The sequence below is a fragment of the Schistocerca piceifrons genome, chromosome 1 (assembly GCF_021461385.2).
Source record: "Schistocerca piceifrons isolate TAMUIC-IGC-003096 chromosome 1, iqSchPice1.1, whole genome shotgun sequence".
NCBI classification, from domain to species: domain Eukaryota; kingdom Metazoa; phylum Arthropoda; class Insecta; order Orthoptera; family Acrididae; genus Schistocerca; species Schistocerca piceifrons.
This window is the reverse complement of record NC_060138.1, coordinates 385,673,474-385,698,077: the sequence shown is the minus strand read 5'-3', so window position 1 is coordinate 385,698,077 and position 24,604 is coordinate 385,673,474. Positions and strand designations below refer to the sequence as shown.

The following is a 24,604-nucleotide window of genomic DNA, read 5'->3' as shown; positions in this document are numbered from 1 at the left end:
TATTTCTTCTTTCTGAACTTAAATGCCGTATCCAAATTTATTCTTTAGTTTCTTCACAGCTCGCTCAATGTACAGATTGAATAACATCAGAAGTAAATTACAACCCTATCTCACGCTCTGTCCTGCATTTCATCCAGAACCAAAACTGGTTTTCCCAGTTTTTCTACCACTTTTTCCATTCTACTGTAAACAATTTGTGTCACAGTTTTGCAAACATGACTTATTAAAATGATGGTTCAATAGTATTCACATCTATCAGCACCTTTGGAATTGGAATCCTTACATTTTTTCTGAAATCTGAAGGTATTTCACCTGTGTCATATATCTTGCACATGAAGTGAAATAATTTTGCCATGGCTGGCTCTTTCAAGGATTCCAATAATTCTGAGGGTATGTTGTCTGCTCCAGGGGCGTTGCTTCCATTTAGATCTTTCAGTACTCTGCCAAAGTCTTCATGCTATATGGTATCTTCCGTTCTATTTTCACTTAATTCTTCTTCTGTTTATATAATATTGTCTTCAAGTTTGATCCCCTTATATGGACTATTCCTCCTATCTTTCATATTTCTCTTCTTTGTTTAATACCGGTTTACCATCAGAGCTCTTGATATTCATACAGTTGCTTCTCTTTTCTCATAGGTCTCTTTAATTTTCCTATAGGTAGCACCTAACTTTTCCTTAGATATGCATGCTTCTACAGCCTAACATTTTTCCTCTATTCATTTCTGCACAGCCATTTTTGCACTTCCTATCTTTCTCAATTTTTAAACATTTGTATTCACTTTCAGCTGCGTTTTCTTCTTTTTTCAATTACATTCCATGTCTCCTGATGTACACAAGGGTTTGTACTAGGCCTTTTCTTTTTACCTGTGTGATTATCTGCTGTCCTCACTATTTAATATGTTAAAGAAATCCATTCTTTTTCTATTGTATTCCTTCCTTCTGTTTTAGTCCAGTGTTACCTAATACTCCCTGTGCAACTCTTAACAACCTCTGGCTCCTTCAGTTTATTCAGCTTGCATCTACTTAATTTCCTACTGTTTTACAGTTTTCTTCAGTTGCAGTCTTCAATTAATAGCCAATAACTGATAGTCAGTTGACATCAGGCCCTGGAAATGTCAGTTTAAAATCTGGTTTCGAAATTGTTTTACAATTGGATATTCAATCCAAAACATTCCAGTGTCACCGGGTCTTCTTCACATGTACAACTTTCTTTGATGATTGGGTTTCAGCAAAAATTAAATTATGCTCCCGTGCTGCATTTTACCGGGTGGCTTCCTCTTTCATTTCTCTCTCTCTCTCTCTCTCTCTCTCTCTCTCTCTCTCTCTCTCTCTCTTCTCTCTCTCCTCTCTCTCTCTCCCCCCCCCCCACCCCCCTCCCCCCTCCCAACTATGTTCTCCTATTTTTCTGTTTCTTCCTTTTCCTGCTTCTGAATTCCAGTAATCCATCATAATTAAATGTTCATCCCCTTTAACAGCCTGAAATAATTACATTTATCTCGTGATAGATTCCTGTCTTCATCACCTGCAGAGCTAATTAACATCATATATCAACGCCTGTTTGCAGCTAGGGTGTCCATTTAATTATTATTTCATTCTAGCAAAGCTGCATGGTCATCAACGGTAACTGTTTCTTTCGGGAACAGATACTACCGTCATATATAGTTAAAATATGGCTTCCCGGCCAATTGACCTTCTTGTGCGAATGCAACACGCTATGCCTGAACTCGTACGGGACTTGTTAGATTAATCTGCCATGAGTAATGAGTATGATGGCCAAACATCTATTAGGTGCACTACAAATGTAGTGATGTGGACATGTTGGGAATGTGGGTCTCATGAGGAGCATGCAAGGGATAAGTCCCTACAGACGTACTATCCTCTGTGCCCTCGGTAGTTCAGATGGATAGAGCGTCTGCCATGTAAGCAGGAGATCCTGGGTTCGAGTCACGGTCGGGGCGCACATTTTCAAATGTCCCCAATAAAGTATATCAACACCTGTTTGCAGCTAGGGTGTTCATTTAATTATCATTTCATTCTAGCAAAGCTGCATGGTCATCAACGGTAACTGTTCTTTTGGGAACAGATACTACAGTCATGTATAATTAACATATTAAGTTGCCCTACTGTGACAGGTGTTGTATTTGTATCTGTCGTGGCTATCCCACGATCCCAGTTGGAATAAAAGAAGGCATTTGCAGACACATGCTTTAATGCAAAACCTATATTTAAAATATTTCCTTTTATTTGCGTTTACAAATACCCATATAAACTCTGTTGTGTACAATATGTAACTTCACATTGCATCATATCATCCTTTTTGGTTCTGTAACTGATGCCTGAACACACGTGTAAAAGTAGCCTGCAAAATTTTAATTTCTGCTTTACAAAGATTTTTGAGGATGGGCCAGCCCTTTACCTTAGAAACATAAGCTGATGTAGAAGGCTTACAATATGTGCTAAACTTCTATGTATTTATTTGAGTGTGTGTATTATTATCTTCTCAATAAGTCCTTGTTCCTCAAAGAACTTTTTTTTTCACAGAATTTTCATTAGTAACTCTCTCTGCACAGTCATGTACATGTAAACAAATGTTACAGTTTTGTTAATAAGAACATGCTTGTTAGCAATAAACATAAACATGTGCTCTGTGTTATAGTGGGAGAGTAAAGGAAAGTTCTTCATGTACATATCAAATAAACCTTCATTGTCTAAATTCTGTCCTCCATTTGCACAGAAGTCCAAATATATGTTTTGAAGCAATAGCATGACGCCTACAATAAATTCATCTCCTCGGGCACCGGTGCACTCTTGTCGTCGTCATCATCATCCATCATTCATCATCATCATCATCATCATCTGAAATAAGGCACAGATTTGGTATCTTGGTTTCGCTATGCATGTCTGAAGTATCCACCCCCTGCTGTATATGAGAACAATGAACAATGTGGCAATTAGGATGTACAACATTAAGTGTAGAAAGCAGTGTCTCATAACCAATTTTCTTTTCATTGGGAACAAATGTAACCAAACCCCTATTCATAAATGTTAGGCCAGATGTATTTTTAACATTCACTGTAACAGACCTACCTACAACAATTCACTTCAGTGTAGACGTGTCTCAAACACTTATGTTAAATCCAAACTCCGAACAAAATGGCATATACATGTCTTGTTGATGGGACACTACTTTCTCAAAGAAAGTACTCCTACCAATATTGTTTCTTCATAACCTGACAGGATTGAAAGGCCACATAGTAACAATCAACTACCTACCCCAACCAATTGCTATACAATAGATCACATGGAAAAAGATTGTTCACCTTTTGATATGTAGATTTAAATGTCTTAAAGTATCCACTCAAATTATAATTGTGTATGTGTGTGTGTGGGGGGGGGGGGGGGGGTGTTTATGTAGGTGTGAGCACATAACACCTCCACATCTCCGGACTCATTTCAGCAACTTGATACACGCTGGAAAGAATCACTGTGGGGTAAGAACCAACCACCTGTTAAAAGGTTGGGGGTAGAGGTGGAGAAACAGTGTAGCCATCCAATATTTGAGAATGAGAGCACTTAGAGATTTGCGAAGTTTACACTACTTTCAAACTTTTATGAAACTTTTTCTTGCTGACAATCCCCACAGAATGACAAAGGGAAAAAGTTTATCACATACTACATTTGTGCTGTTAATGCACTCAGCCACGTGAAGCATAATGTTTTATTTTATGATGCATTTACTACCAACTCTGTTTGTCACACATTTTGCAGACAGTATTCACATATACCACTGAATGTACCAGAAACATTATGTCGTCGTACGACAGTTAGTACAGGAGATTTGATGTTATAAACACTGAATGTTGAAAAATTACTGCATCATGCAATACTTTTAAATTTATCACTAATTATATTCACAACACTTTTTGCAGACAGTATTCACATATGCTGCTGAATCTACCTACAAAAATATTTCATTGTACAACACGTAGTTTAGGAGATGTGACATCAAATACTGAGATGCGAGAAAAACTGCCACATCATGCATGGCATTTTAATTTATTACTTCTTTGCTATCAATTCAATTCACAACACATTTCACTGACAATACACACATAAATCACTGGATATACATGTTCAATTACATAAGTGTACAGCACATAGTTTAGAAGATACAGTGTCATAAACATTGAACTGCATAAAAATGAAAATGCAGTGCAAAATTTGCTAGACGTAGAGGTGAAATATGTGCACAAATACATGTGAAGTGTACTAAATATGTGTGAAATATATTTGACATGTGAGTATGCATGCAAAGCCACAAGTAAGAAGCTCATCTTGAAACTTTGGAATGATTTCAGTCTAATTTTGTACATATATTAATTACAATCTGGAAAGAAGTACCATAGGGGTAGGAACTCCCAGCCTCCTATTGGGGTGAGTGTGATAACATGGAGAGAGAAGAGAGGATGAGGAGATGGACAAACAATAAGGGAGGGGGAGGAGATAGGCAAAGACTGGAGGAGATGGACAAGAGTGGGGAGGGGGAAATGGAGAGAGAGAGAGAGAGAGAGAGAGAGAGAGAGAGAGAGAGAGAGAGAGAGAGAGGAGGAGATGGACAGAGAAAGGAAAGAGTAAGTAATGAACAGAGACAGGGGGAGGAAGAGAGAGGCACAGACATGGGAAGGAGGAGATGCTGAACAGACAGACGAGGAGGAGGAAATGGATAGAGAGAGGAAGAGATGGATAGAGAGAGGGGAGAGGAAGAGATGGACAAAAGAAAAAGGGAAAGGGGAGGGGAAATAAGAGAGAAAAGGCGGAGAAGGAGATGGATGGAGAGAGGGAGGAGGAACACACGGACAGAGGGGAGAGGAGCACATGAACAGAGAGGAGAGGAGAGGAGAGGAGAGGAGAGGAGCACATCACATGGACAGTGGGGAGAGGAGCACATGGACATGGGGGGGGGGGGAGCAGATTGACAGAGAGAGGGGGGAGGGGGCCATGGACAGAGATAGTGGGGAGGAGGTGGTAGAGAGAGGGGGAGTAGGTAATGGACAGAGAGAGGGGGGTAGGTGAGAGAGTGGGGGAGGTGGAGATGGATGAGGGAGGGGGAGGAGGAGATGGACAGAGAGAAGAGGAAGGAGAGAAGATAGACTAAGCACATATCTGGACAATGCCACGTACTCAGTTAGTGTATAAATCGATCCTGTTTGAATTCGCCACTGAAATGTAATGTGTGGCTAGGGCCTCCTGTCAGGTAGACCGATTGCGTGGTGCAAGTCTTTTTAGTTGACGCCACTTTGGTGACTTGTGTGTCAATGGGGATGAGATGATGATGTTGATGATGGATGACGACGATGATGAAGACAACACAATACCCAGTCCATGAGCAGAGAAAATCTCTGACCTAGCCGGGGAAAGAACCTGGGCCCCTTACATGGCATTCCGTCGCGCTGACCACTCAGCTATCGAGGCGAACAATTTGACACTAAAAATGGATTGATATAATCCATTGTCTTCAAGCAACTGTTCCACTAATGCTGGCTAACATTAAAACACTGGCACATTTTACAATTATGGTGAAATGACATAATGAGCCAAAGGTGAATCAGGCAAGGAGGCTCTGTACTGCAACCTCCAAGATTACCTGCTCTGAACTCCATGTATTTCTGTATTTGGGTCACCTTGAATGTATTGTGTGTGCCACTATGGGTAACACATTTGAAGAATTGAAGCAGAGACTTTTCATTGCTTGTTTAGTATTTGTGTTCATTCAGAACACCAGCAATTCTACCAAAGTATCGCTTATAACTTTTCTTAATGTTGTATGGTACTGTTACCTTTTCACAACTGGGATGAAGTTTACACATAATCAAGTCTGTGGTGGCTGGTAGAAACCAAATCACAATTATCTTGCAAACGATTCGTTTGCAGACCAATTTTTACTGACACTCTTTTGCTTCTATTATCATGTACTTTCAGCTATATGTGTTTATGCCATTAGTTGTGACACACCCTCTATTCATTGTTTTGGATTACCCACTGCAGAAAGATATCATTTTGTTACTTCTTCATGTGCTTAAAATCTTTCTTCTCCTTCTCATTGGAGAGCTGTGTGAGGTTCGCTCACAGTGGCTTCTTGACATCTGTTATGTCAAATGAAAGTATTTTGAACTGCCTTTATCTTATATACTGTGATAGTGTAGAGTTCCTGTTTGTCTTAATTCTGTGGGCATGCACTGAAGTCATTGTGATCTACAAACACCTTTTTGCTTATAGTGAATGCAGACTACTTTGGCTCAAATTTTGTATTTTGTACTTTAAATCAAGAAGGATGTCAGTTTGCCAGTACAATTTGAACTGATTTTGAAATCCCATTGTGTAATTTTTGTATGTTATGAAAAGTGTTTCATCGGAAGACTTAAAGGATTAAAATATACAACTGTTGTTTGATTTTTCAGAAAGAAATTTAGTTTTTCTGTGCTGTGCTAAATCTTTCAGCATCTGTATTTTTATTTTTGTAGGTGAGGAAGTGAAGATCGTCACTGTACCACCATTTGCAGAATCTGTTTCGGAAGGAGATGTGAGGTGGGAGAAAGGTAATTTGTTTGATGTTCCTGTATGTGAATTTATCTATTAACAAGAAATATCATGCAAGTAAATTTCAGTAAAATCGTAAGAATATAAAATCTTCTAAATTTATATTGTTAATTCTAGCTATTGGAGATGCTGTTTCAGAAGATGAAGTAGTTTTGGAAATAGAAACTGATAAGGTATGTGATATGTTTTTGTGGTTGGACACAAATGGCTACCTTTACATTCATAAGGTTAATTTCTACCTTATTTAAAGCTATGCAAATATAGAAACGACATCCAAGAGTGTACTGCAGAAGTAACTTTTAGATAACAACTCAATTCTTATTGCCATGGCTGAAAAATTTTTGCTTGTTCCTGAGACTTAGAGGTGGGAAACTATGTTAGTCTGTTAGCAGTGTGCTGGCTATTGAAAAGTTTGATCTCAGTTTGCTTACTCTGTGCTGGCTGTAACAGCAGCAGTAGCAGTAGTAGTTTGTGATGTTCGCCTGCTTTATTTCTTCGTTGATAGTCCTCAGTGCCGACATACTGCATTGTTAATGGGCTTAAAAATGAGGGATGGAAGTTCAACATTGACTACTGTAAATGATGTAGCTGACAGTTGCACAGTTGCGTTTCACAGTTCTTTACTTTCTTTCATTGTTCAATACCCCTCAATATTACAATGTTAATATGGCCAGTTCATTATTAGTTAACTTTTGATAAGGCTCATTAATAGTTTGCAGGCATATGTCAGCACACTGCTACAATAGTTTACCCGTTGAACACCTATGAACAGTAAAAAACCTAACCACACAGTTCTTGCAGAATTATACGGTACATGTGGCACTATTGAACAGACTCTGTCATTGTTTTAACATAAGGTGATTTGATCTTACACTAATTCAACTGCATTATTGTTGCTCTAACTGATACAGATTTCCCCTCTGAAAATCGACCATGGACTGACTGTGTCGGGACCAAAAATCGAGACTTTATATATTTCACAATAATAGATTCTGAAACTATACACTGTTCAATGTTTAATGTACAGAAATTACAATTCAAACAATACTTATTCAATTTACTGAATATATAGAAAAATTCCTCCTGTGAAACAGTTACTTCTACCACAAAGGTTAGGCCAAATTGTGTGTTTAAATAATAAAATTAACAGATATATTTACGCAAACCATACTTTTGACAAACCTCATAATTACTTTGGTATTAAATAAGGGCTGGCTTTGCTAAATGTTTTTGAGTAGAGCCAAATAAATACTTTACGAATGCTAGTTGTTATTCTTCCAAATGTTTATAATTAGTACAGAATCTATATTTGTTTATAAGTCAACAATAGAATAGAAGTCACAAAACAGTTATTGATTTCACCTTATAACATAAGTATTAACTAGGAATAGTCAAAATAAATTAGGAAATTGATTAAATACACAAAACCGAGCACAAAATTAGATCTGGTGCTATATTCTTTAAGACTGAAGGCCAAACTTTCTCTTTTATGGACATGCAGATTATACTCATGTATGTTAATGGTAATTAGGTGAAAATGAAAATAAAATGAATTTAAGGAGGCAGATGGCAAAATGAGAGGAAGTAGAGAGATCCCAGCTTGCTTCGTCAGAAGTTGACGCAAAACTCAATTTATGACTATCCTCTATTTCATTTAGGAGTAGTGGACAGTCCGCAGTCCTAATCACTGCGCCATTGGTGTAATATCCCTGGTTTGAGCATTAGACTTTTGATGAATATCATCGACATTTGAAGCTTCAGTTCCATTGACTGATTTTTGGTGTTCATGAAATGTGGTTGAGGTTTCTTCTAGTTAACTCAGACCGTCCTACGTGGAAGGTGCCAAGACTTCGACTCATATGCAATAGCAAATCCTGTGCTCTGCCAGGCATCAAAACCTGGAATTCAGTGCATTAACAACAGAAGAATGAGATGAACCATGCACACAGTGGGTCCACTGCCAACACATTACATTACATTTTAAAGAAACTCGGGAAATGGAAATAGTATTTCATTAAACTGTTTTTTTTTCCCTATATAAGAGTTTTTTAGCCATATCACAAATGCACATTACTTGGCACTAGCAAATAATAAAATATATATTAGTGCCGCACACTTGTCCTTAACTCAGTAGGCATTCATTTAAAGTCACATGTAAAGTCACCATTGGGGCTTTCAATTTAAGGGCAGCATCCAGAATGAAGAAGTAATTGTTTATCCTTCAGTATTATCCTTTATATCCCAATAACAGAGATCAAGAGGTAATTTGGTTTTCCAGCCAGCATAATCTACTGACGAGAGTTTCATCTCGGTAGTATTCAGACCTCAAAATGAAAAAAAAAAAAGAAAAGTGTTGGAACAAATTCTAGAAATTCCCAGAATAAAAGAATCAACTTTTGGAAGGAGTAAGAAAAAAAAGAGAGAGAGATGAATGTTTCAAAACATTTTATTTTATTTTACTTCTCCTTCTTCTCTGCGGATGGATCACTTAGGACCACGCGTAATCAACATTTGTTGGCATTACTTTTCACCCAGTATTCCTTCATACCCAATTAATGGCTAGTTTTCATTGCACAGACCACGTATGTCGGTTAGTTTTTCTCTCTTCTTCCTCAAAACCCTGTGTGTTTCTGATTTTTCTGATTTCATTTCTGTCATGTAGATTTGGAGACCCTAATTCTCTCAGGTCTTCTTCTGTCTGTTTGTACCAGTTCGGTCTTGTAGTTTTGTTCCTTAAAATGTACAGATTTTTTACGGTAACCTGTTTGAGTCCATTCTTTCTAAATGCCCCATGAATTGGATTCTTCTCATGCGCATTGTGTCTGTTATTTTGGAGATATTTTTATATATTTCTGCATTGGGTTTTGGATAATGCACACCATCTTTAGTTCTTGGTCCTAGGATTTTCCTCGTTATTTTACGTTCTTTCACTTCTAATTCCCCTTTTAGTGTTCTGTGTTGAAGACTTAGTGTCTCAGATGTGTAGAGAGCTTCGGGTTTAATTACTGTCGTGAAGTGTTGTATTTTGCAGTTCCATGAGAGGCTCTTTTTGTTGTAAACGTTTTTTGTTAATTGAAATGCCATCTCCAATTTCTGGACTCTTGATCTGACAGATTTCTTTTCATTACAATTTTCTGCAATTCATTCACTTAAATTTTTAAATTCTTTTTCTCGAGAGATGTAGTTATTACCAATTTTGAGATCAGAAGGTGCATCTTTGATGTCAGTCGTAAATTTTGTTTTTTTCAAATGAAATTTCTAATCCTATTTTTGCTACCTAGTCTTGTAATAATTCCAGCTGTTTCTGTGCATCAGTAATGTCTTGTGCATTCAGTGCCATGTCGCCAGCAAATGCTAAACAATCTAATTCTAGGCCCTTACATTTTGGTCCCAGTCTGTGTGCTGGTGCACCTGCTTATCTCCATTCTTGAACAACTTTTTCAGGAGCACAATTGAAGAGCACCGGGGACAGTCCATCCCCTTGTCGTACTCCTGTGTCTATTTCAAATACTGTGCTCAAATCTCCCATAAATTTTACTTTGGCTTTGGTCTCCGTGAGTGTTTCTTTTATGATGTTTATTGTCTTTTGATTTAGTCGAAATTCTGCTAACACTTCAAAAAGGAATTCTTGGTCTATACTGTCATATGCTTTTTTTTAAAGTCAACAAATGTGATGGCATAACTTTTGTTTGAAGTACTATGCAAATATTTCATTGAGTTTTTCAAGTTAAGGATTTGTTCTATGCACGAACATAAGTATTTTGCAACTTAAGGGATCATATTTAACAAAACACTCAGCAGATCTTTCTCTCACTGCAAGCACAGTTCATCCCCCGCTACCTTAATACCCAATGCATTCATTATTCATTACAGAAGAGGAGGAAGACTTTTAGAGGTTCTTTTGGTTGTGAACTGCATTGCAAGAAATCTGTAAAGTCAAGATCAGGTGCGTCCATAAGGAAGAATGGATATGTGTGTGTCAGTCTGGTGTTGTTCCTCCAGGATATTGCCAGCATGAGCCCATAATGAACCCAGAACTGCTACATTTCCTCCATTCTTTTTATTTCAGTGCTGCACAGAAAGCGTAGCTACTAGCTCTTCTACATTCATTTTGATGCTGAACACAGGCTGAAGAAATTTCTCTGTTGTCTCTGCTGGTGTCCTGTACTGACAGACTGCAGCACTGCCAGTAGATCTGCTATGGTGTCCCATTGCGATAGAGTCCTTTGGTGTGCAGGGCATCTGCCAGTAATAAGAATGATCTTTTTTTCTGTGGCACCATCTCAGTGTCTAAGCTCCTAAGAAATTTTGTGTAAATTTTAGCATTCAACCAGGGATTGCTAATAAAATCGTAGGTGCACACTTAACACACAGGGCTGTCATTCTTTCTTTCTTTTTTTTCCTCCGTTATATTTTCCACTGGTTTTAGAGGGAGTAAATTGTAAAAGACCGCAATTCCATCAACATTGAAAGTGTTGCTAGACTTGTATCCGATATCAGATGTGGCAAAATATTCTAAATTGGTGGTAAGACAGGTTACGAGATACTTCTTTTTTACCAAATAGTTCTGCCAGGCATTTGATGTACCGAATCCTTCAGTCCCAAGCTTCAGGGGAAGGCAGCGATGTACGATGTTTTAATGTAGAAACTGAAACTTTCGTGGCCTGTCATGACTTATGATGGTGTATTGTTGTGAAGAAAATAGACAACCCTTGATCTACTTTTCAGAAAGGATTAAAGCAGCAGCACAGCTGCAACCTCAAAACACACTGCAGCTCCCATTTTTCTGACTCCCATTGTCATGAGCACTGTATGGAATGCCAGAATTGAAAAAACTGAGGGGAAAACTGAGTTTAGTGTACTCACCCTCAGTTCATGTAATTTTAGAGACTTCTAATGGATAACTCTGCAGTTAAACTAATGATGTACCGTATTTACTCGAATCTAAGCCGCACTTTTTTTCCGGTTGTTGTAATCCAAAAAAATGCCTGCGGCTTAGAATAGAGTGCAAAGCAAGCGGAAGTTCTGAAAAAGGTTGGTGGGTGCCGCCACAACTTACTTCTGCCGTCGAACACATGTAGCGCTACACAGGCATGCTTTGTAGGCACAAAGATAAATACTGGCATCAAAACCTCTGCGTCAGGAAATAAATTTAAAAAAAAAAAAAAAGTGGAAGACGAGCTTTTTTCTTCGCCCCGAGTTTCGACCACTGCATTTTCATACATTATCCAACGAAGTAAAGACAAATTCCGTACTGTTCACCTTCAAATGTAGCAGCATTTCAGTGTACTACGAAAATCCGACTGGCAAGACTGTTTGGGATGTTTGTCAATATGGCCAACTCTGCGTTCTGAATTTTTTTCCTATCTGTGAGAAGAGATGGTTTCTAATAGGAACTTTATAAATTATGAATCACCATAAGAATAATACGAATATAAACATTTTGCCATGTATTGTTTCATGTTTGCTGCTATCTCATTTAAATCCTATCTGCCTAATAAACTACGAAACTAGAGTGAGACAACAGCAAACGCGCAGGAATATACATATCATGTCATGTTTATATTCGTATTATTCTTATGCTTAATAGTGATACAGTCAGAAATGAAGCACGGCAATTGACTAGATTTTTAAATCTAAGATGACTCTAATTTCTGTGTAGAATGTAATGTACTAAAGAGGCACCTGCAAAGATTTTCATACGGAGAAAAATTTTCGCTAAACTCTCGTTCAGAACATCTTCTATCATACGCAGTCTATTATTTGGTTCTTGTTGATCATTATCAAAGAAAGCAGCAGTGTAAGTAACAACAAATAGCAGTTTCTTGCCATTGTTTCACTGATGAGACGATTCCTCTCTTTTCCTTTTTTTTAAATTGTAAGCGGCAGTAGCGCACACAAAAGCAAGCCATGCCGCGAGCCACGACAGGCCATAAACACCCACTATCAGAATGCGACAAACAATGCATGACACAGTACAGTAATGCATTTTCAGCTTAGTGATGTAAACACCTGTAACAAAGAAAACTGCGCTTATCAGATCAAAGAAAAATAAGCAATCAATTCAAACAAGACGAGGCATATGGAAAAGGAAGGGTACCCGTATAAATACGGACGGAGCGCCTGACGCATAGCAGTGGCTACCTGGTAAAGCTGAACTGCTAAGCTTACGACTCGAACCAAACTACTGTAGCTGTATCATCATTCATTCGACCTAAATTGTGTCTCATATTACAATGGACCAACTTTGTTTCGATTTGGAGATGCGTCCTATAACTTTTCTCTCCCCTTTGAATTTCGAGTCTCAAATTTCAGGTGCGGCTTAGATTCGAGTGCGGCTTAGATTTGAGTAAATACGGTATAGGCCGCTTTAAGTGATGAAGCTTGAATGTTCATCCTTTTGAATGCAGGAGGTTTGTGAGTTCCTGCATTCAGGACCGCATACTTGTTTTTCAGTAGACACTGCACAAAAAAGGCGGTAGCAAATCATATTTCTTCTCCATATTGATGATTTGAAAATTCCAACTGTCTTTGACATCATTTGAAGGGCTGGCGGGATAAAAGGGATAAGTCTATCAATTCTTTAAACGAATGTTTTTATGCCCAACTATACATTGAACCAATGGCTTTCGAATGGTGTTGTTGGTTGCGGGATAAATGGCACCGGTCCTTCTAAAATTAAAAAAAAACAAGAATACTCTATTCGGGGATAAAGGAAATCAGCCCATTCCGTTTGATCAATAAAAGGGTTCAGTCCAAAGATTCATGGGAATTGAGTGAAGACTGGGCTCAGTCTCAGCACTTGTTGCGCTGTGAACCATGACTCAAAGGCACATTTAGACTTGTTTCTAGATTAGCCCACAGTATTGTCCTCAGTCTCGCAACAAGACATGAGTGAATAAGAAGCTCCGATAGTTAGTGTACAATAGTGTGTGTTCATTGCAGTTCGTGCTGCTAAACTGAGGCAAGTGGAGTTTAATGCACAAAGTTTGTGGCTCTTAGTTTGTTTTTAGTGCATCACAGTTCAGTGCTAAAACAGTTGACAAGTCTGCAGGATTCACAAACAGTGGATTCACAAACAGTGGAGAATGATGCTGATGAGTTTCTAAGAAGTTCAGGGATGAAAAAAAGAAAAGTGAGTGGTAGAATGTCAGATGTAAGGAAAAAAATCAATCTAATGACTCATGTTCTTGGCCAAAATTGTGAATGTCGACTTTGATGTTTTTAAGTGGTACCAAATTTAGTAAAACATTCGATACTTCGACAGTTTAATCTCATGGAAAGTAAAGATGAGCAAGACACTTAACATTAGCGGCTTGATGTCTGTTCTTCCTGTACAGCATCGACGTAATCGGAAACCAGCCTCTAGCAGCAGAGGCTAGAACTAATTCGGCCACTTTTAAATACAGAGTCTGTGGTGAAAGGCTTTTTGTTCTTTTCATGGAATAGGGCGAAAAAAGAGTAGAACGTTTGTGCACTGATCTGGCAGCTACTGGATTTTGTGCAAAAAGCAAACAAGGACAGCATGATGTTAGGCCTCAAAAGATTAAGGATGATGATGTAAATTTAATCAGAAACCACATTAAATCATTTCCTTCCAGGAACAATCATTATGGTTTGAAAAATTCCAAACAAACTTACCTGCATCAAGATTTGAATGTAAAAAGAATGTTTAATTGTTTAAGGAACAAAATCAAGGAGCAAAGGTGCTCTACCACTACTACAGAAATATCTTTTTAACAGAATTCAATATCAGCTTTGGTTATCCACGAATAGACACTTGTTCTACTTGTGACGAATTTAATTCGAAAGTTAAAGGTTTTGAGACTGAAAGAAAGAACTGCACAAATATGGACAAAAGAAAAGAAATAGAAAACGAATTACATCGATTAACGACATCAAACACACTTCACAAAAGAAAGGCTCAAACTTTTTACAATAGAAAAAGTGCAGCAGGTCATGATAGTTGGACTTCTGTAGCAAAAGAAGGCATTTGCTTTGATTATGGAAGAAATTTACCAATCCCAAATGTGTCGACTAATGATGTCTATTATAAACAACAGCTGTCTTTGCATGTTGTCAATATCACAGTTTTATCATCAGAGACTGTGGGAAAACGAGGAAGCAATGACGTGTGCTCCCTTCTACGCGGCTTCTTTTATAATCACATTCCACTAGAAGTCAAGGAAATACACTTCTTTTGTGACGCATGTGGCGGCCAAAATAAGTATACCAAAATTACTCTCACTTATCCAGTACATGGCCACAGCTACTTAGACTGTGACAGACAAATGGCTTCATTAAACCCAAAAGCTTGGCTTGAGACACCTGAAGCTTGGAAGGAACACTTTGAAGCAGCTTGGCGAAAACCTTCACCCTTTGTAGTTCAACTTATAACAGAAAATGAACAAAACAGTGATCAGATTGTTGGGCAAAACATTTTTTGGAAATGGACAGAACACCTAACTCCACTCTATGCAAAGAGGAATTTTCCAATTCGGCCAATACGAGAGGTAAGGACCGACAGCACCACTGAAGACATTCTTTACCAGACCAAGTACAACAGAGTGTGGGAAAGAGCAGTCATTGTGAAAAGGAACAATCAGCCACCACAAAATGAAGAATTCATTCTACGAGGCCTCTGCTATGATGGTAAGTTATTTTCATTGGACCCTTTTATAAATTTCATTAAAGAAAAAATTAGATTCCTAATCAGTTGTCTTTTTATTTTAGGGCCCATTCTGATAAGTGCAGCAAAATATAAAGACCACAGAGTGTGGACAAATTCTGTGAACCTAAAGCTAGGATCTTCTTTGAAAACCTTCAACACAATTAAGCAGGAAGACAACACTCTCTGATCATAGTTTGTATAACTACTTAACTTGCAACAGTTGAAAGTTGATTTAACTGTAATACTATGTGAAAAAAATAAATGTCGTTTGAAGTATTATTATTTTATAAATAGTTTCTCTTATTGAAACAAATGGGATAAGTCCTATGGACTAATCACCTTCTTCCCACAAAAGCTTGTACTTCAGACTATTTTTGGAGGAAAAAATACCTAATAGCCTTTTTTTTACCGTACTTTTTACTACAAATTGTAAATTTATATACCTAAAACTATTAAATAACTTAATAAAAATTAAAAATAAATTATGGAAGACAACAGTTATTTGGTTTCAAATCATTGTTTTTGCTCTCCTGAAATTTTTTTGAAAATGGAGGTATTCCTTTTATCCCACCTGCCCTTCATTTGTAATGGTCAGTTTCTGCTAAGTATTAAGCTTTCTCCTCTTAAAGAAGTCTTCCTTAAAACCAGGTTTCAGTGACATGTTCTTATGACAGTTTCACTGGAACCAATGGAAATATTCGTTAAAAGTGGAATTCATTAAAAGCAGTTCTTTATTGTGCTTTCTACTGCATGAGGTTGGATGAAACCCAGATATCCCTGTATAATCACCTTTGTACAAGACAGCTGAGTGACTTCAGCTGTTCAGTATGAAATGTAAAATTAAAAACACTTTTAGCCATGTATATTGTGATATAATTTATTTATGTGATCAGTTTTGGCATTTCACTATGCCTCCTTCAGGCTCCTTGACCAATGTGTAGGAGGAATCCAACCTCATGTGCAGTCAGAATAGGGACCAGCCTTAAGCATCTGGTATCTGTAGATTTCTGGTTTCAACAGTGCAATTGTATCACCCAAAAAATAAAAGTCTTTGTGGACACCTAGTGTATGGGGATGGAACCCATCCTGATCCAGAGAAAATAAGAGCAGTCACAGATTTTCATTCCATGACACACTCATAATGTGACAATTTTTCTTGGAATGTGGGTATATTAGTAGTGCCCTTGCTCAAATCTACTGCAGTGAGAGAGATCAAATTTACCTGGAATGAAGTAAAGAATGATCTTTCCATGTCCTTAAGGAGGCATTAACATCTTTGGTCCTAGCAGTGGGTGATGACACAGGACTTCACACTGACACTAAGAGGTTGTGGTATAGATGCAGTTCTTGAGCAAATTCAGGTGCTGAAAAAGAGATAGCGTATGCTTTTAGAGGACTCTCAAAGTCTGTGACGAACGACTCTTCAACCAAGAAAGAGTGCCAGGCAGTTACTTGGGCCATCAATATGTTCTGGCCATATTTATTTGGAAAACTATTCAGCATTGGGGGGGGGGGGGGGGATCATTAATCTCTATGCTGGCTGAATAGCCTGAAGGACCCATTTGATCGACTGGCAAGATGGGCTCTGAGGCTTCATTAGTATGACATGGCAGTAGTATACTAGAGCTGATGCAAACAAAGGTACGTCAACTAGCCTTCCAGGAATTATTTGGAAAGACACAGGGGTATGAATGAAATGTCAGTTGTCATTACACTAAATGACATTGCTGCTGAACAGAGGGAAGATCTAGCACTGTCAAAAACCATAGAAGCTATGGAAGAGGAGGGGCAACTGACCAAAGGAGAATTTCTGTTAATAAATTAACATTGTACAAGAGGATTTATGTTCTAATGGGGCAGAAATGGTTGCTTATCAGCCCACCTTAACAGTGGCCAGCTTTCCTGGAAGTATTTATGTGATGCTTCAACATCTGGCTGTCTGGAATTTGTGAAGATTCTATACAGAATCAGATACATGTACGTTGGATAGATAGTCCCACTTAAGACACTATGTGAGCCACTGTAGGGAAGGATGTGCCACAATTGCCTCTGGCACATCTGGTACCAATTCTGCCTGCAGCAGACCATTCCACTGAATTGGAACCAATCTCTTGGAGAGATTCCCAAAGTTGGCAACTGAGAGTCAATGAATAATAGTCTGTTCTGGCTACCTCATGTACTGCTACTACTACTACTACTACTACTACTACTCGGCTCTGCAGCCCTTGAAGGGCATTGGCCAGCATCACAATATCCTGCCGTTCTATCCAGTCAATGACTTTTCATCTCCATCTTCTGACACCCAGCTTTTTCATGTCTTCTTCCATTCCGTCCACCCATCTCTTTCTGGGGCATCCCTTCCATTGTCTGCTTCCTGCCTTGTCATCAAAAATCTTCTTACATGTTCTGTCTTCCTACATTCTGACCATGTGTCCTGCCCATTGCAGTCTTCTTATTTTAATGGAATTGATAATGTCAGGTTCTTCAAAAAGTTGTTCTCATTCAGCATTAGTAGGGATGCGCCAACCTTCTTGATTGTATATTGGGTCGTGTATTTTACACAAAACCTTTCTCTCCCAAATTTTAAGGATCTTTTCCTCATTTGCAGTCGTGGTTCATGTCTCGGCACCATACATAACAACTGGTCTTATAATTGTTTTGTAAAAGAGGATTTTAGATTTTCGTGATAGAAATGAGCTCCTAACCATCAGTAATGTGGCAAAGTAGCATCTGCTGCCTGCTACTATTCTAGCTTTCACCTTGCTGCTGATGTCATTTGTCTCCGTGATAGTCGATATGAGGTACCTGAAATCTCTCACTCTTTCAAACTCCTTGTCGGCTATTCTGAGATTTGGTAGGTTTTGCTGGTTGGTTATTGCCATATATTTGGTCTTTTCAACATTGACTATCGGACCAAGATCCCTTGCACCTCTCTCCAGTTGTTGATAGGCATCAGCCAGCATAGCAGTGTTTCGTGTGAGTAACGCCACATCATGTGCGTAGGCTAGGTACTGCAGTGAACAATTAAAAATGGTTCCCCCTCTATTTATCTCTATCTGACCTATAACTTTTTCTAGGTAGAGGTTGAATAGCAGTGAGGAGATATCATCACCCTGTCTCAGTACCTTCTTCACTTCCACTTCTCTGAGATTTTGCCCTATATTTTTACTTTACAATTGGTTTCACTGAGGGTCGTCATAGTAAGTTTAATGAGCTTCTTAGGTATTCGTGCCTCTTCCATCACATTCCAGAATGTCACTTTTGATATGCTATCACAGGTTTGTTTAAGATCGATATAAAGCTGATGTATGTTTATTTGATATTCGTAACATTTTTCAAGCACTATGCGTAATGTGAATTTGATCAGTTGTTGACTTATTTCTTCTAAAGCCACTCTGATAGTCTCCAATTATCTCTTCTACAGAGGGAGTAAGCCTCCTAGTTAGGAGTCACTATTTTGTCATCAAAACTGTGCTGTCTGCTGAAACTCTGGAAATTGCAAGGTTATTTGTAGAAGACATCATTCAGGAGCACAGGGCACCCAATATGACGATATCTGATCATAGAAAAGTTTTCATTTGAGACTAGAGACAGTGGTAATTTCACATTGCAACATCACCCACAGGATGACCACCAGAGGCCTCACAGAACACTTTAATGAGACATTGCTGGATATGCTCTCAACGTACGCCGATATCGAACAGAGAGGTTGGAATAGAGTACTGTCTTTTGTGACATTCACATACAACACAGCAAAGCAAGACACTTCATGCTTCGTGCTGTTTTTTCTGCTCTATGATTGCAAGGCCAAGATGACAATGTATGCACTGTTCCCGTTTCATCTAGACAATATTCAGGATGCCTACATGAAACCCATCATTACCAGTACCAAAGAAGCAAGACAGCTGGACCTTGGGCACCCAGGAGAATGACTCAAGAGATGGAAGTTTTACGTCTATGGAGAAAGTGGGGCTATCGGAAAAGTTACTAAAGCACTACTTTTTCAACATCACATACAATGTTGAGGATTTTGACCCTTCATCAAGAAGACAAAATAGCAGAGAGGCCGTCCATGTTCTCTGTATGAAGTTCTACAAGTCATGAGGCAGATATCAGGTATGGGGTCTACTAGTCAGGGAAACTGAAGACCTGCTCGATGGTTGCAAAGCTTCGATGAGAGGAGCTAACTTTATGCTCATCATAGAGAAGAGGATGTGACAACATAACCAGAATGCAAGGATTTCAAAGTACTACCATACAGAGGACAATTGACAAGATCTAGATCCAAGATAATGAATCGGCTCAAGTGAGAACTTATGAAACAGTGGGTTGTAGTTTTTCAGGAGAGGGAGAAATGCCATAAGCAATGGTGCAGGCATTGTGGTAGAGGAGTTAGTGCCACTGGCTGGTATGCTGCGGATTGACAATTCATACCCGGCCACCAGCAATTGTTTGCTATTTAGTATCTACTATTTTTGGAAAGTTCTTGAAATTTCTTGTGTTTGTAATTTTGGTATATTCCAGAATATTTGATATTTGTCTAAAGAGCAACTCTCTCCATCCAGGAGTTCAGGTCTGTTCTGACTATGTGTTGTTGTAATTGTTGCTGTCATAATAAACATGCTTTCCGTGTCAGGGTTTGTACTTTGACGAGGACCCCTCTTTCAGATTTGAACTTTAAAGTGTTGTAACATTGTGAGTGTATTGCCCTTTGAAGAAATATTTTGACTGTTAATATTTACGTTGTATGTAGTTAGCATAAGTGAATTCTGGGACCAGAAACCTGGAATTGACTGCAGCCATTAAAATTCATCACATGACATTGATCAAAATCCCAAGTTGGATTTGTAGCATGATTGAATGGGAGCTTTGAATTATCATCATCCTCAAGTGTAGAAAATATAACATGCTTGACTTCAGTTGCACTTCTCATGTATTTTTAGAAATTGAGGTTCAAAGTTCTGCAAGCATGTTGAATAGAATATGAGAGCACCAACCATCAAGCTGCAGTGTTGGTGCAAATGGTTAAGGCAGAAGGAGTCTCTGTATTGTGTTCAAGTCTTGTCTTTTTTTTTTTTTTTACCCCCTCTAATCTCCCACCAATCACTTGTCCCGGTACAATGAATCTTGTTTCTACAGAAAGCAACAGTAATATAATGATAATCATAGTGGTGCAGTCAAGCAAGGTGTAATAAGAATTCATGGTGAAATGAACATTTATTTATCAATAAATTCATGTTTATCACAGTGAAGTCATTTTAGGTTCAAACAAGGTGCACTGTATTTGAATTGCTTTTGGAGCTTCAATAAAGAGAATCTATGCTTCTTATTCATGGAATGGCCTGGGGTCTCCTGCTTTCCTGTCTGCTATGTTGCAGATCGTTTTCTCTTTGATACTAAAAGTAACCAAATTGGAGCCTGTCACTCACACCACAAATTCTCTTTCATCTTGGAGCCTGAGAAACCTACCCATCTGTTTTAACCTCCTCCAACTTGTCCCTCTTTCCTCCTTGTTGAAGCAACTAATAGTTCCAAAAGCTAGGCTAGTCTCTTGTACTTTTGTGTGTGTTTATTGGCAGTACTAAATATTTCACCTCCATGTAACTTCTGATTAGCAGTTGTATCTCATAACTTAATAGTGTCATCAAGTGAATTTTTATTTCAGGACAATAAAACAGATACTTTCTAAATTCTAAAACTTAAACTATGTATTGAATTTTGGTAAGTAGCATATGGTTGAATTCAATAAAAGTGTAATTTGTATAGCTACAACAAGGGTGGGTATGTCATTGGTGTTGACTTTCTTACATTTAATTAGGGTAAAGACCAAATTAAGATATCTTAAAACATTGGCTTCTAAGCTATAACAAGTAAAACTGTGCTAAAAAGCCTGGCTGTTTTTACTATATTTCAAACTACTTGAAAAGTTCCTAATATAAAATTAACAATCATCTTAAGGAAAATCTACATCTTCTAGTTTAAAGTGCTGTGTGATACTGTGCTCTTTCATTAACATGCACAAAGAGATTTACCGATATCCTTGTTTTTGAAAAGAACATACCCTACATTTCCCAAAAGCCAACTTGACCCTTTTATGTACATAATTTAATAACAAAGCAAACAGTTCATCTTACATAAAATAACATTATTTTGGAGCTTTTAGGACACAGTTTTCTATCATGTATGGTGTATTTTAAACATAACAATTTACAGTGTTGCTTTTTAGCCTGTTTTTGTGCACCACACCTTTCCACTTTGTTTCTTGCATCTCTGAGAACACACTATAACTTGTTGTTGTTTCCAACTCTTCCCTATTTCTATTTCAATCTGCTTTAAGAAATAGTTTCCTGTTGATAGTTGGGAGAGTCCTGATATATTGGGTTGTAGTTCAAGATCTCCACTTGTATGCAGGATTGAGATATACTGCATTACTGTTAGGTGCTTTCCTTTTGTAAAATGAACATCACTTTCTTTAAATCGCAAGGGAGCTCATGAGTAATTTTGTCATCGAGCAAACCATCCTAACCATTTGGATGCAATTGAGGTGGCACAGCAAAAGCTAGCTGCCACTAAGAACCATGCCTGCACCATTGAATGAGCAATACTTGAACTACACTCTCTGCTGAGAAAGTCAGGCATGTTGTTGTTGTTGTCTTCAGTCCTGAGACTGGTTTGATGCAGCTCTCCATGCTACTCTATCCTGTGCAAGCTTCTTGATCTCCCAGTACTTACTGCAACCTGCATCCTTCTGAATCTGCTTAGTGTATTCATCTCTTGGTCTCCCTCTATGATTTTTACCCTCCACGCTGCCCTCCAGTGCTAAATTTGAGATCCCTTGATGCCTCCAAACATGTTCTACCAACCGATCCCTTCTTCTAGTAAAGTTATACCACAAACTCCTCTTCTCCCCAATTCTATTCAATACCTCCTCATTAGTTATGTGATCTACCCATCTAATCTTCAGCATTCTTCTGTAGCACCACATTTTGAAAGCTTCTAGTCTCTTCTTGTCCAAACTACTTATCGTCCATGTTTCACTTCCATACATGGCTACACTCAATACAAATACTTTCAGAAACGGCTTCCTGACACGTAAATACATACTCAATGTTAACAAATTTCTCTTCTTCAGAAATGCTTTCCTTGCCATTGCCAGTCTACATTTTATATCCTCTCTACTTCGACCATCATCAGTTATTTTGCTCAATAAGTTATTTTGCTCCCCAAATAGCAAAACTCCTTTACTACTTTAAGTGTCACATTTCCTAATCTAATTCCCTCAGCATCACCCAACTTAATTTGACTACATTCCATTATCCTCGTTTATTTTTTCCATTATCCTCGTTTTGCTTTAACTCAGGCATGTGGGAACCAAAAGAACATGGAATGGAATGATGAGAACATTGAGAAATTTGCACCCGTAAAATCACAGGCGTCACATCCTTGAAACGTGAAGGGAACAGGTTAGGTGAATCATCCTTTATGCTATTGTTGGACTATAAATGTATTTCAAAATGGTTAAGGCTTTCATGGCCATTTGTTGACGTACTACCTGGTGGCTTCTGTCTATTGTTCTTTAATAAAAGTCAGCCGAAGATCCCAAGACAGAATCCAACATGCAATACAATAAAAAGCACTTGTTACTATATAAATTCATCACATGTAATATAAAAATGAACATGTTAAACAGTATCTACCATGTCTTGGTTGACATTGTTATGCTATTGAACAGCAGAGAGTGTAACTGATTAGCTACACATCATCTCTAGTTCTGTATTATGTTCCATATTTCAGACATCAGTGCCTGTTCCTTCACCAGCAGCTGGTGTGATAGAAGAGCGGTTTGTGGAAGATGGAGCAACAGTTAAAGCAGGACAGAAGTTGTTTAAACTCAAAGTAACTGGTATGTATATGCAACTTACAGAAGTTGAGAAAAGATTATAGAAGCTAAATATTATGCTCCTTGTAGTTGTTCACATTTTTATTGAAAGACGGAAAGTTTACATGGTGATCATAGTGAACAATAGTGGCTGAGCAACTTTGTATGCATCTGTAGTGATAACTATTTATGAAAAAAGTGAGAAACTTCACATTAGTGTTGGAAAATTGAGAGAATGAACTAATACTGAAGTGATGGTTTTTCTATTTTATAACTATGAAGGAATATTTGAAAACCTAACTATGATGCTTTTAGCCTTATAACTCTTTTTTTGGGGAAAGAGTGGTAGGAGTTACTGAAATCTGCACCAACATTACAAGTTCTGTTGGGTCATTCCACGTCAAAACATCCAGAAATTTTGGGAAATGACACCCATCATCACGCAAATCCTTGAAATTTTGGCTAGTGGAAGTTTACCTAGATATATTCACATTTCCAAAATGTAATTGTTGCAGGTCAATTACTTTTTCACTTACGATAAAAAGAAGTTGTATAGATTCAGGAATTCAGGCTTTCATAGATGAGCTCCTTTAAAATTTAAAAATGCTACAGTTCCTACAGTTTTTCCAGTGGAAGCTTGAATTTTTTTTTTTTTTAATTGAAGAGGAAGGTTTATATTTTATAGTCATGCTTCTTGTAGGGAATATCCATCATCTACATCTCAGAAAAAATTGTAAATAATTTCTTTTGAACAAAATCCATGCATCGACATCACAGTTTTTTAAGGTATTGTCCCCTCATAGATACCTTTGAAAAATTTACAAAATTATTATAAATATTCCATTATGTTTGTAGAAATAACGGGAAGTGTGAAAAACAATGTTATTGTAAAAGAAATATTGAAGTTGCTAATTCATGACTACCATGTCACCTCTAAATTGCTGAAGTGAGCTACACTGGATTTCTGTCAGAACAAATCATATCTGAGAACATTGTTTTATTGTCACTACATGGATTGCATCATCCAGTTCCTTTGTTTTGAGTCATGTGTTCACTGAGCATACAGTTCTGAGTTCTTGTATTGAGTTTTACCCAGAGTCAGTTATTGGTTAAAAATTCAATTGTTGCAATTTTTAACTATTCATTCCAAAACAAAAATAAGTCCCTTAATGTTACGATGATAATGTGAAATACTTATGTAATGAAACAATGGGATAGAACAATTTTTCATTATTTAATTACTTTTTAGGTTACACCAATCATCTTTTGAATTATTTACAACAAACATTGCCTTTATGACTGAAGCAGTATGGAAAATACAAGAGGGCAGTGTTTTCTTGGACACTATCTGCAAGATATATGTGATAATGCCCTGACTTGTGTAGATGAACTGACCAGTGAAGAACAAGAACTTTTATTATGGCGAAGCAACATTCATACTGTGATTTAAGTGTT

At 37.8% G+C, this 24,604-nt stretch overlaps 2 protein-coding genes across 2 annotated transcripts in view; both read left to right on the top strand.

Moving 5' to 3' along the window:
- Nucleotides 1–24,604, top strand: part of LOC124786798 (dihydrolipoyllysine-residue succinyltransferase component of 2-oxoglutarate dehydrogenase complex, mitochondrial) — a 67,192-nt gene that overhangs the window by 17,007 nt on the left and 25,581 nt on the right. Inside the window, exons 4-6 of the mRNA XM_047254291.1 lie at nt 6,524–6,598; nt 6,717–6,772; nt 23,065–23,173. Of these exons, the coding sequence (XP_047110247.1) occupies nt 6,524–6,598; nt 6,717–6,772; nt 23,065–23,173 (240 nt within the window). The remainder of the gene's footprint in view (nt 1–6,523; nt 6,599–6,716; nt 6,773–23,064; nt 23,174–24,604) is intronic.
- On the top strand, nt 12,921–15,483 carry LOC124786814. Its single transcript, XM_047254292.1, has 2 exons — nt 12,921–15,251; nt 15,333–15,483. Exons 1-2 carry the CDS (start codon nt 14,450–14,452, stop codon nt 15,455–15,457), a joined length of 927 nt encoding a protein of 308 aa, XP_047110248.1. The 5' UTR covers nt 12,921–14,449; the 3' UTR covers nt 15,458–15,483.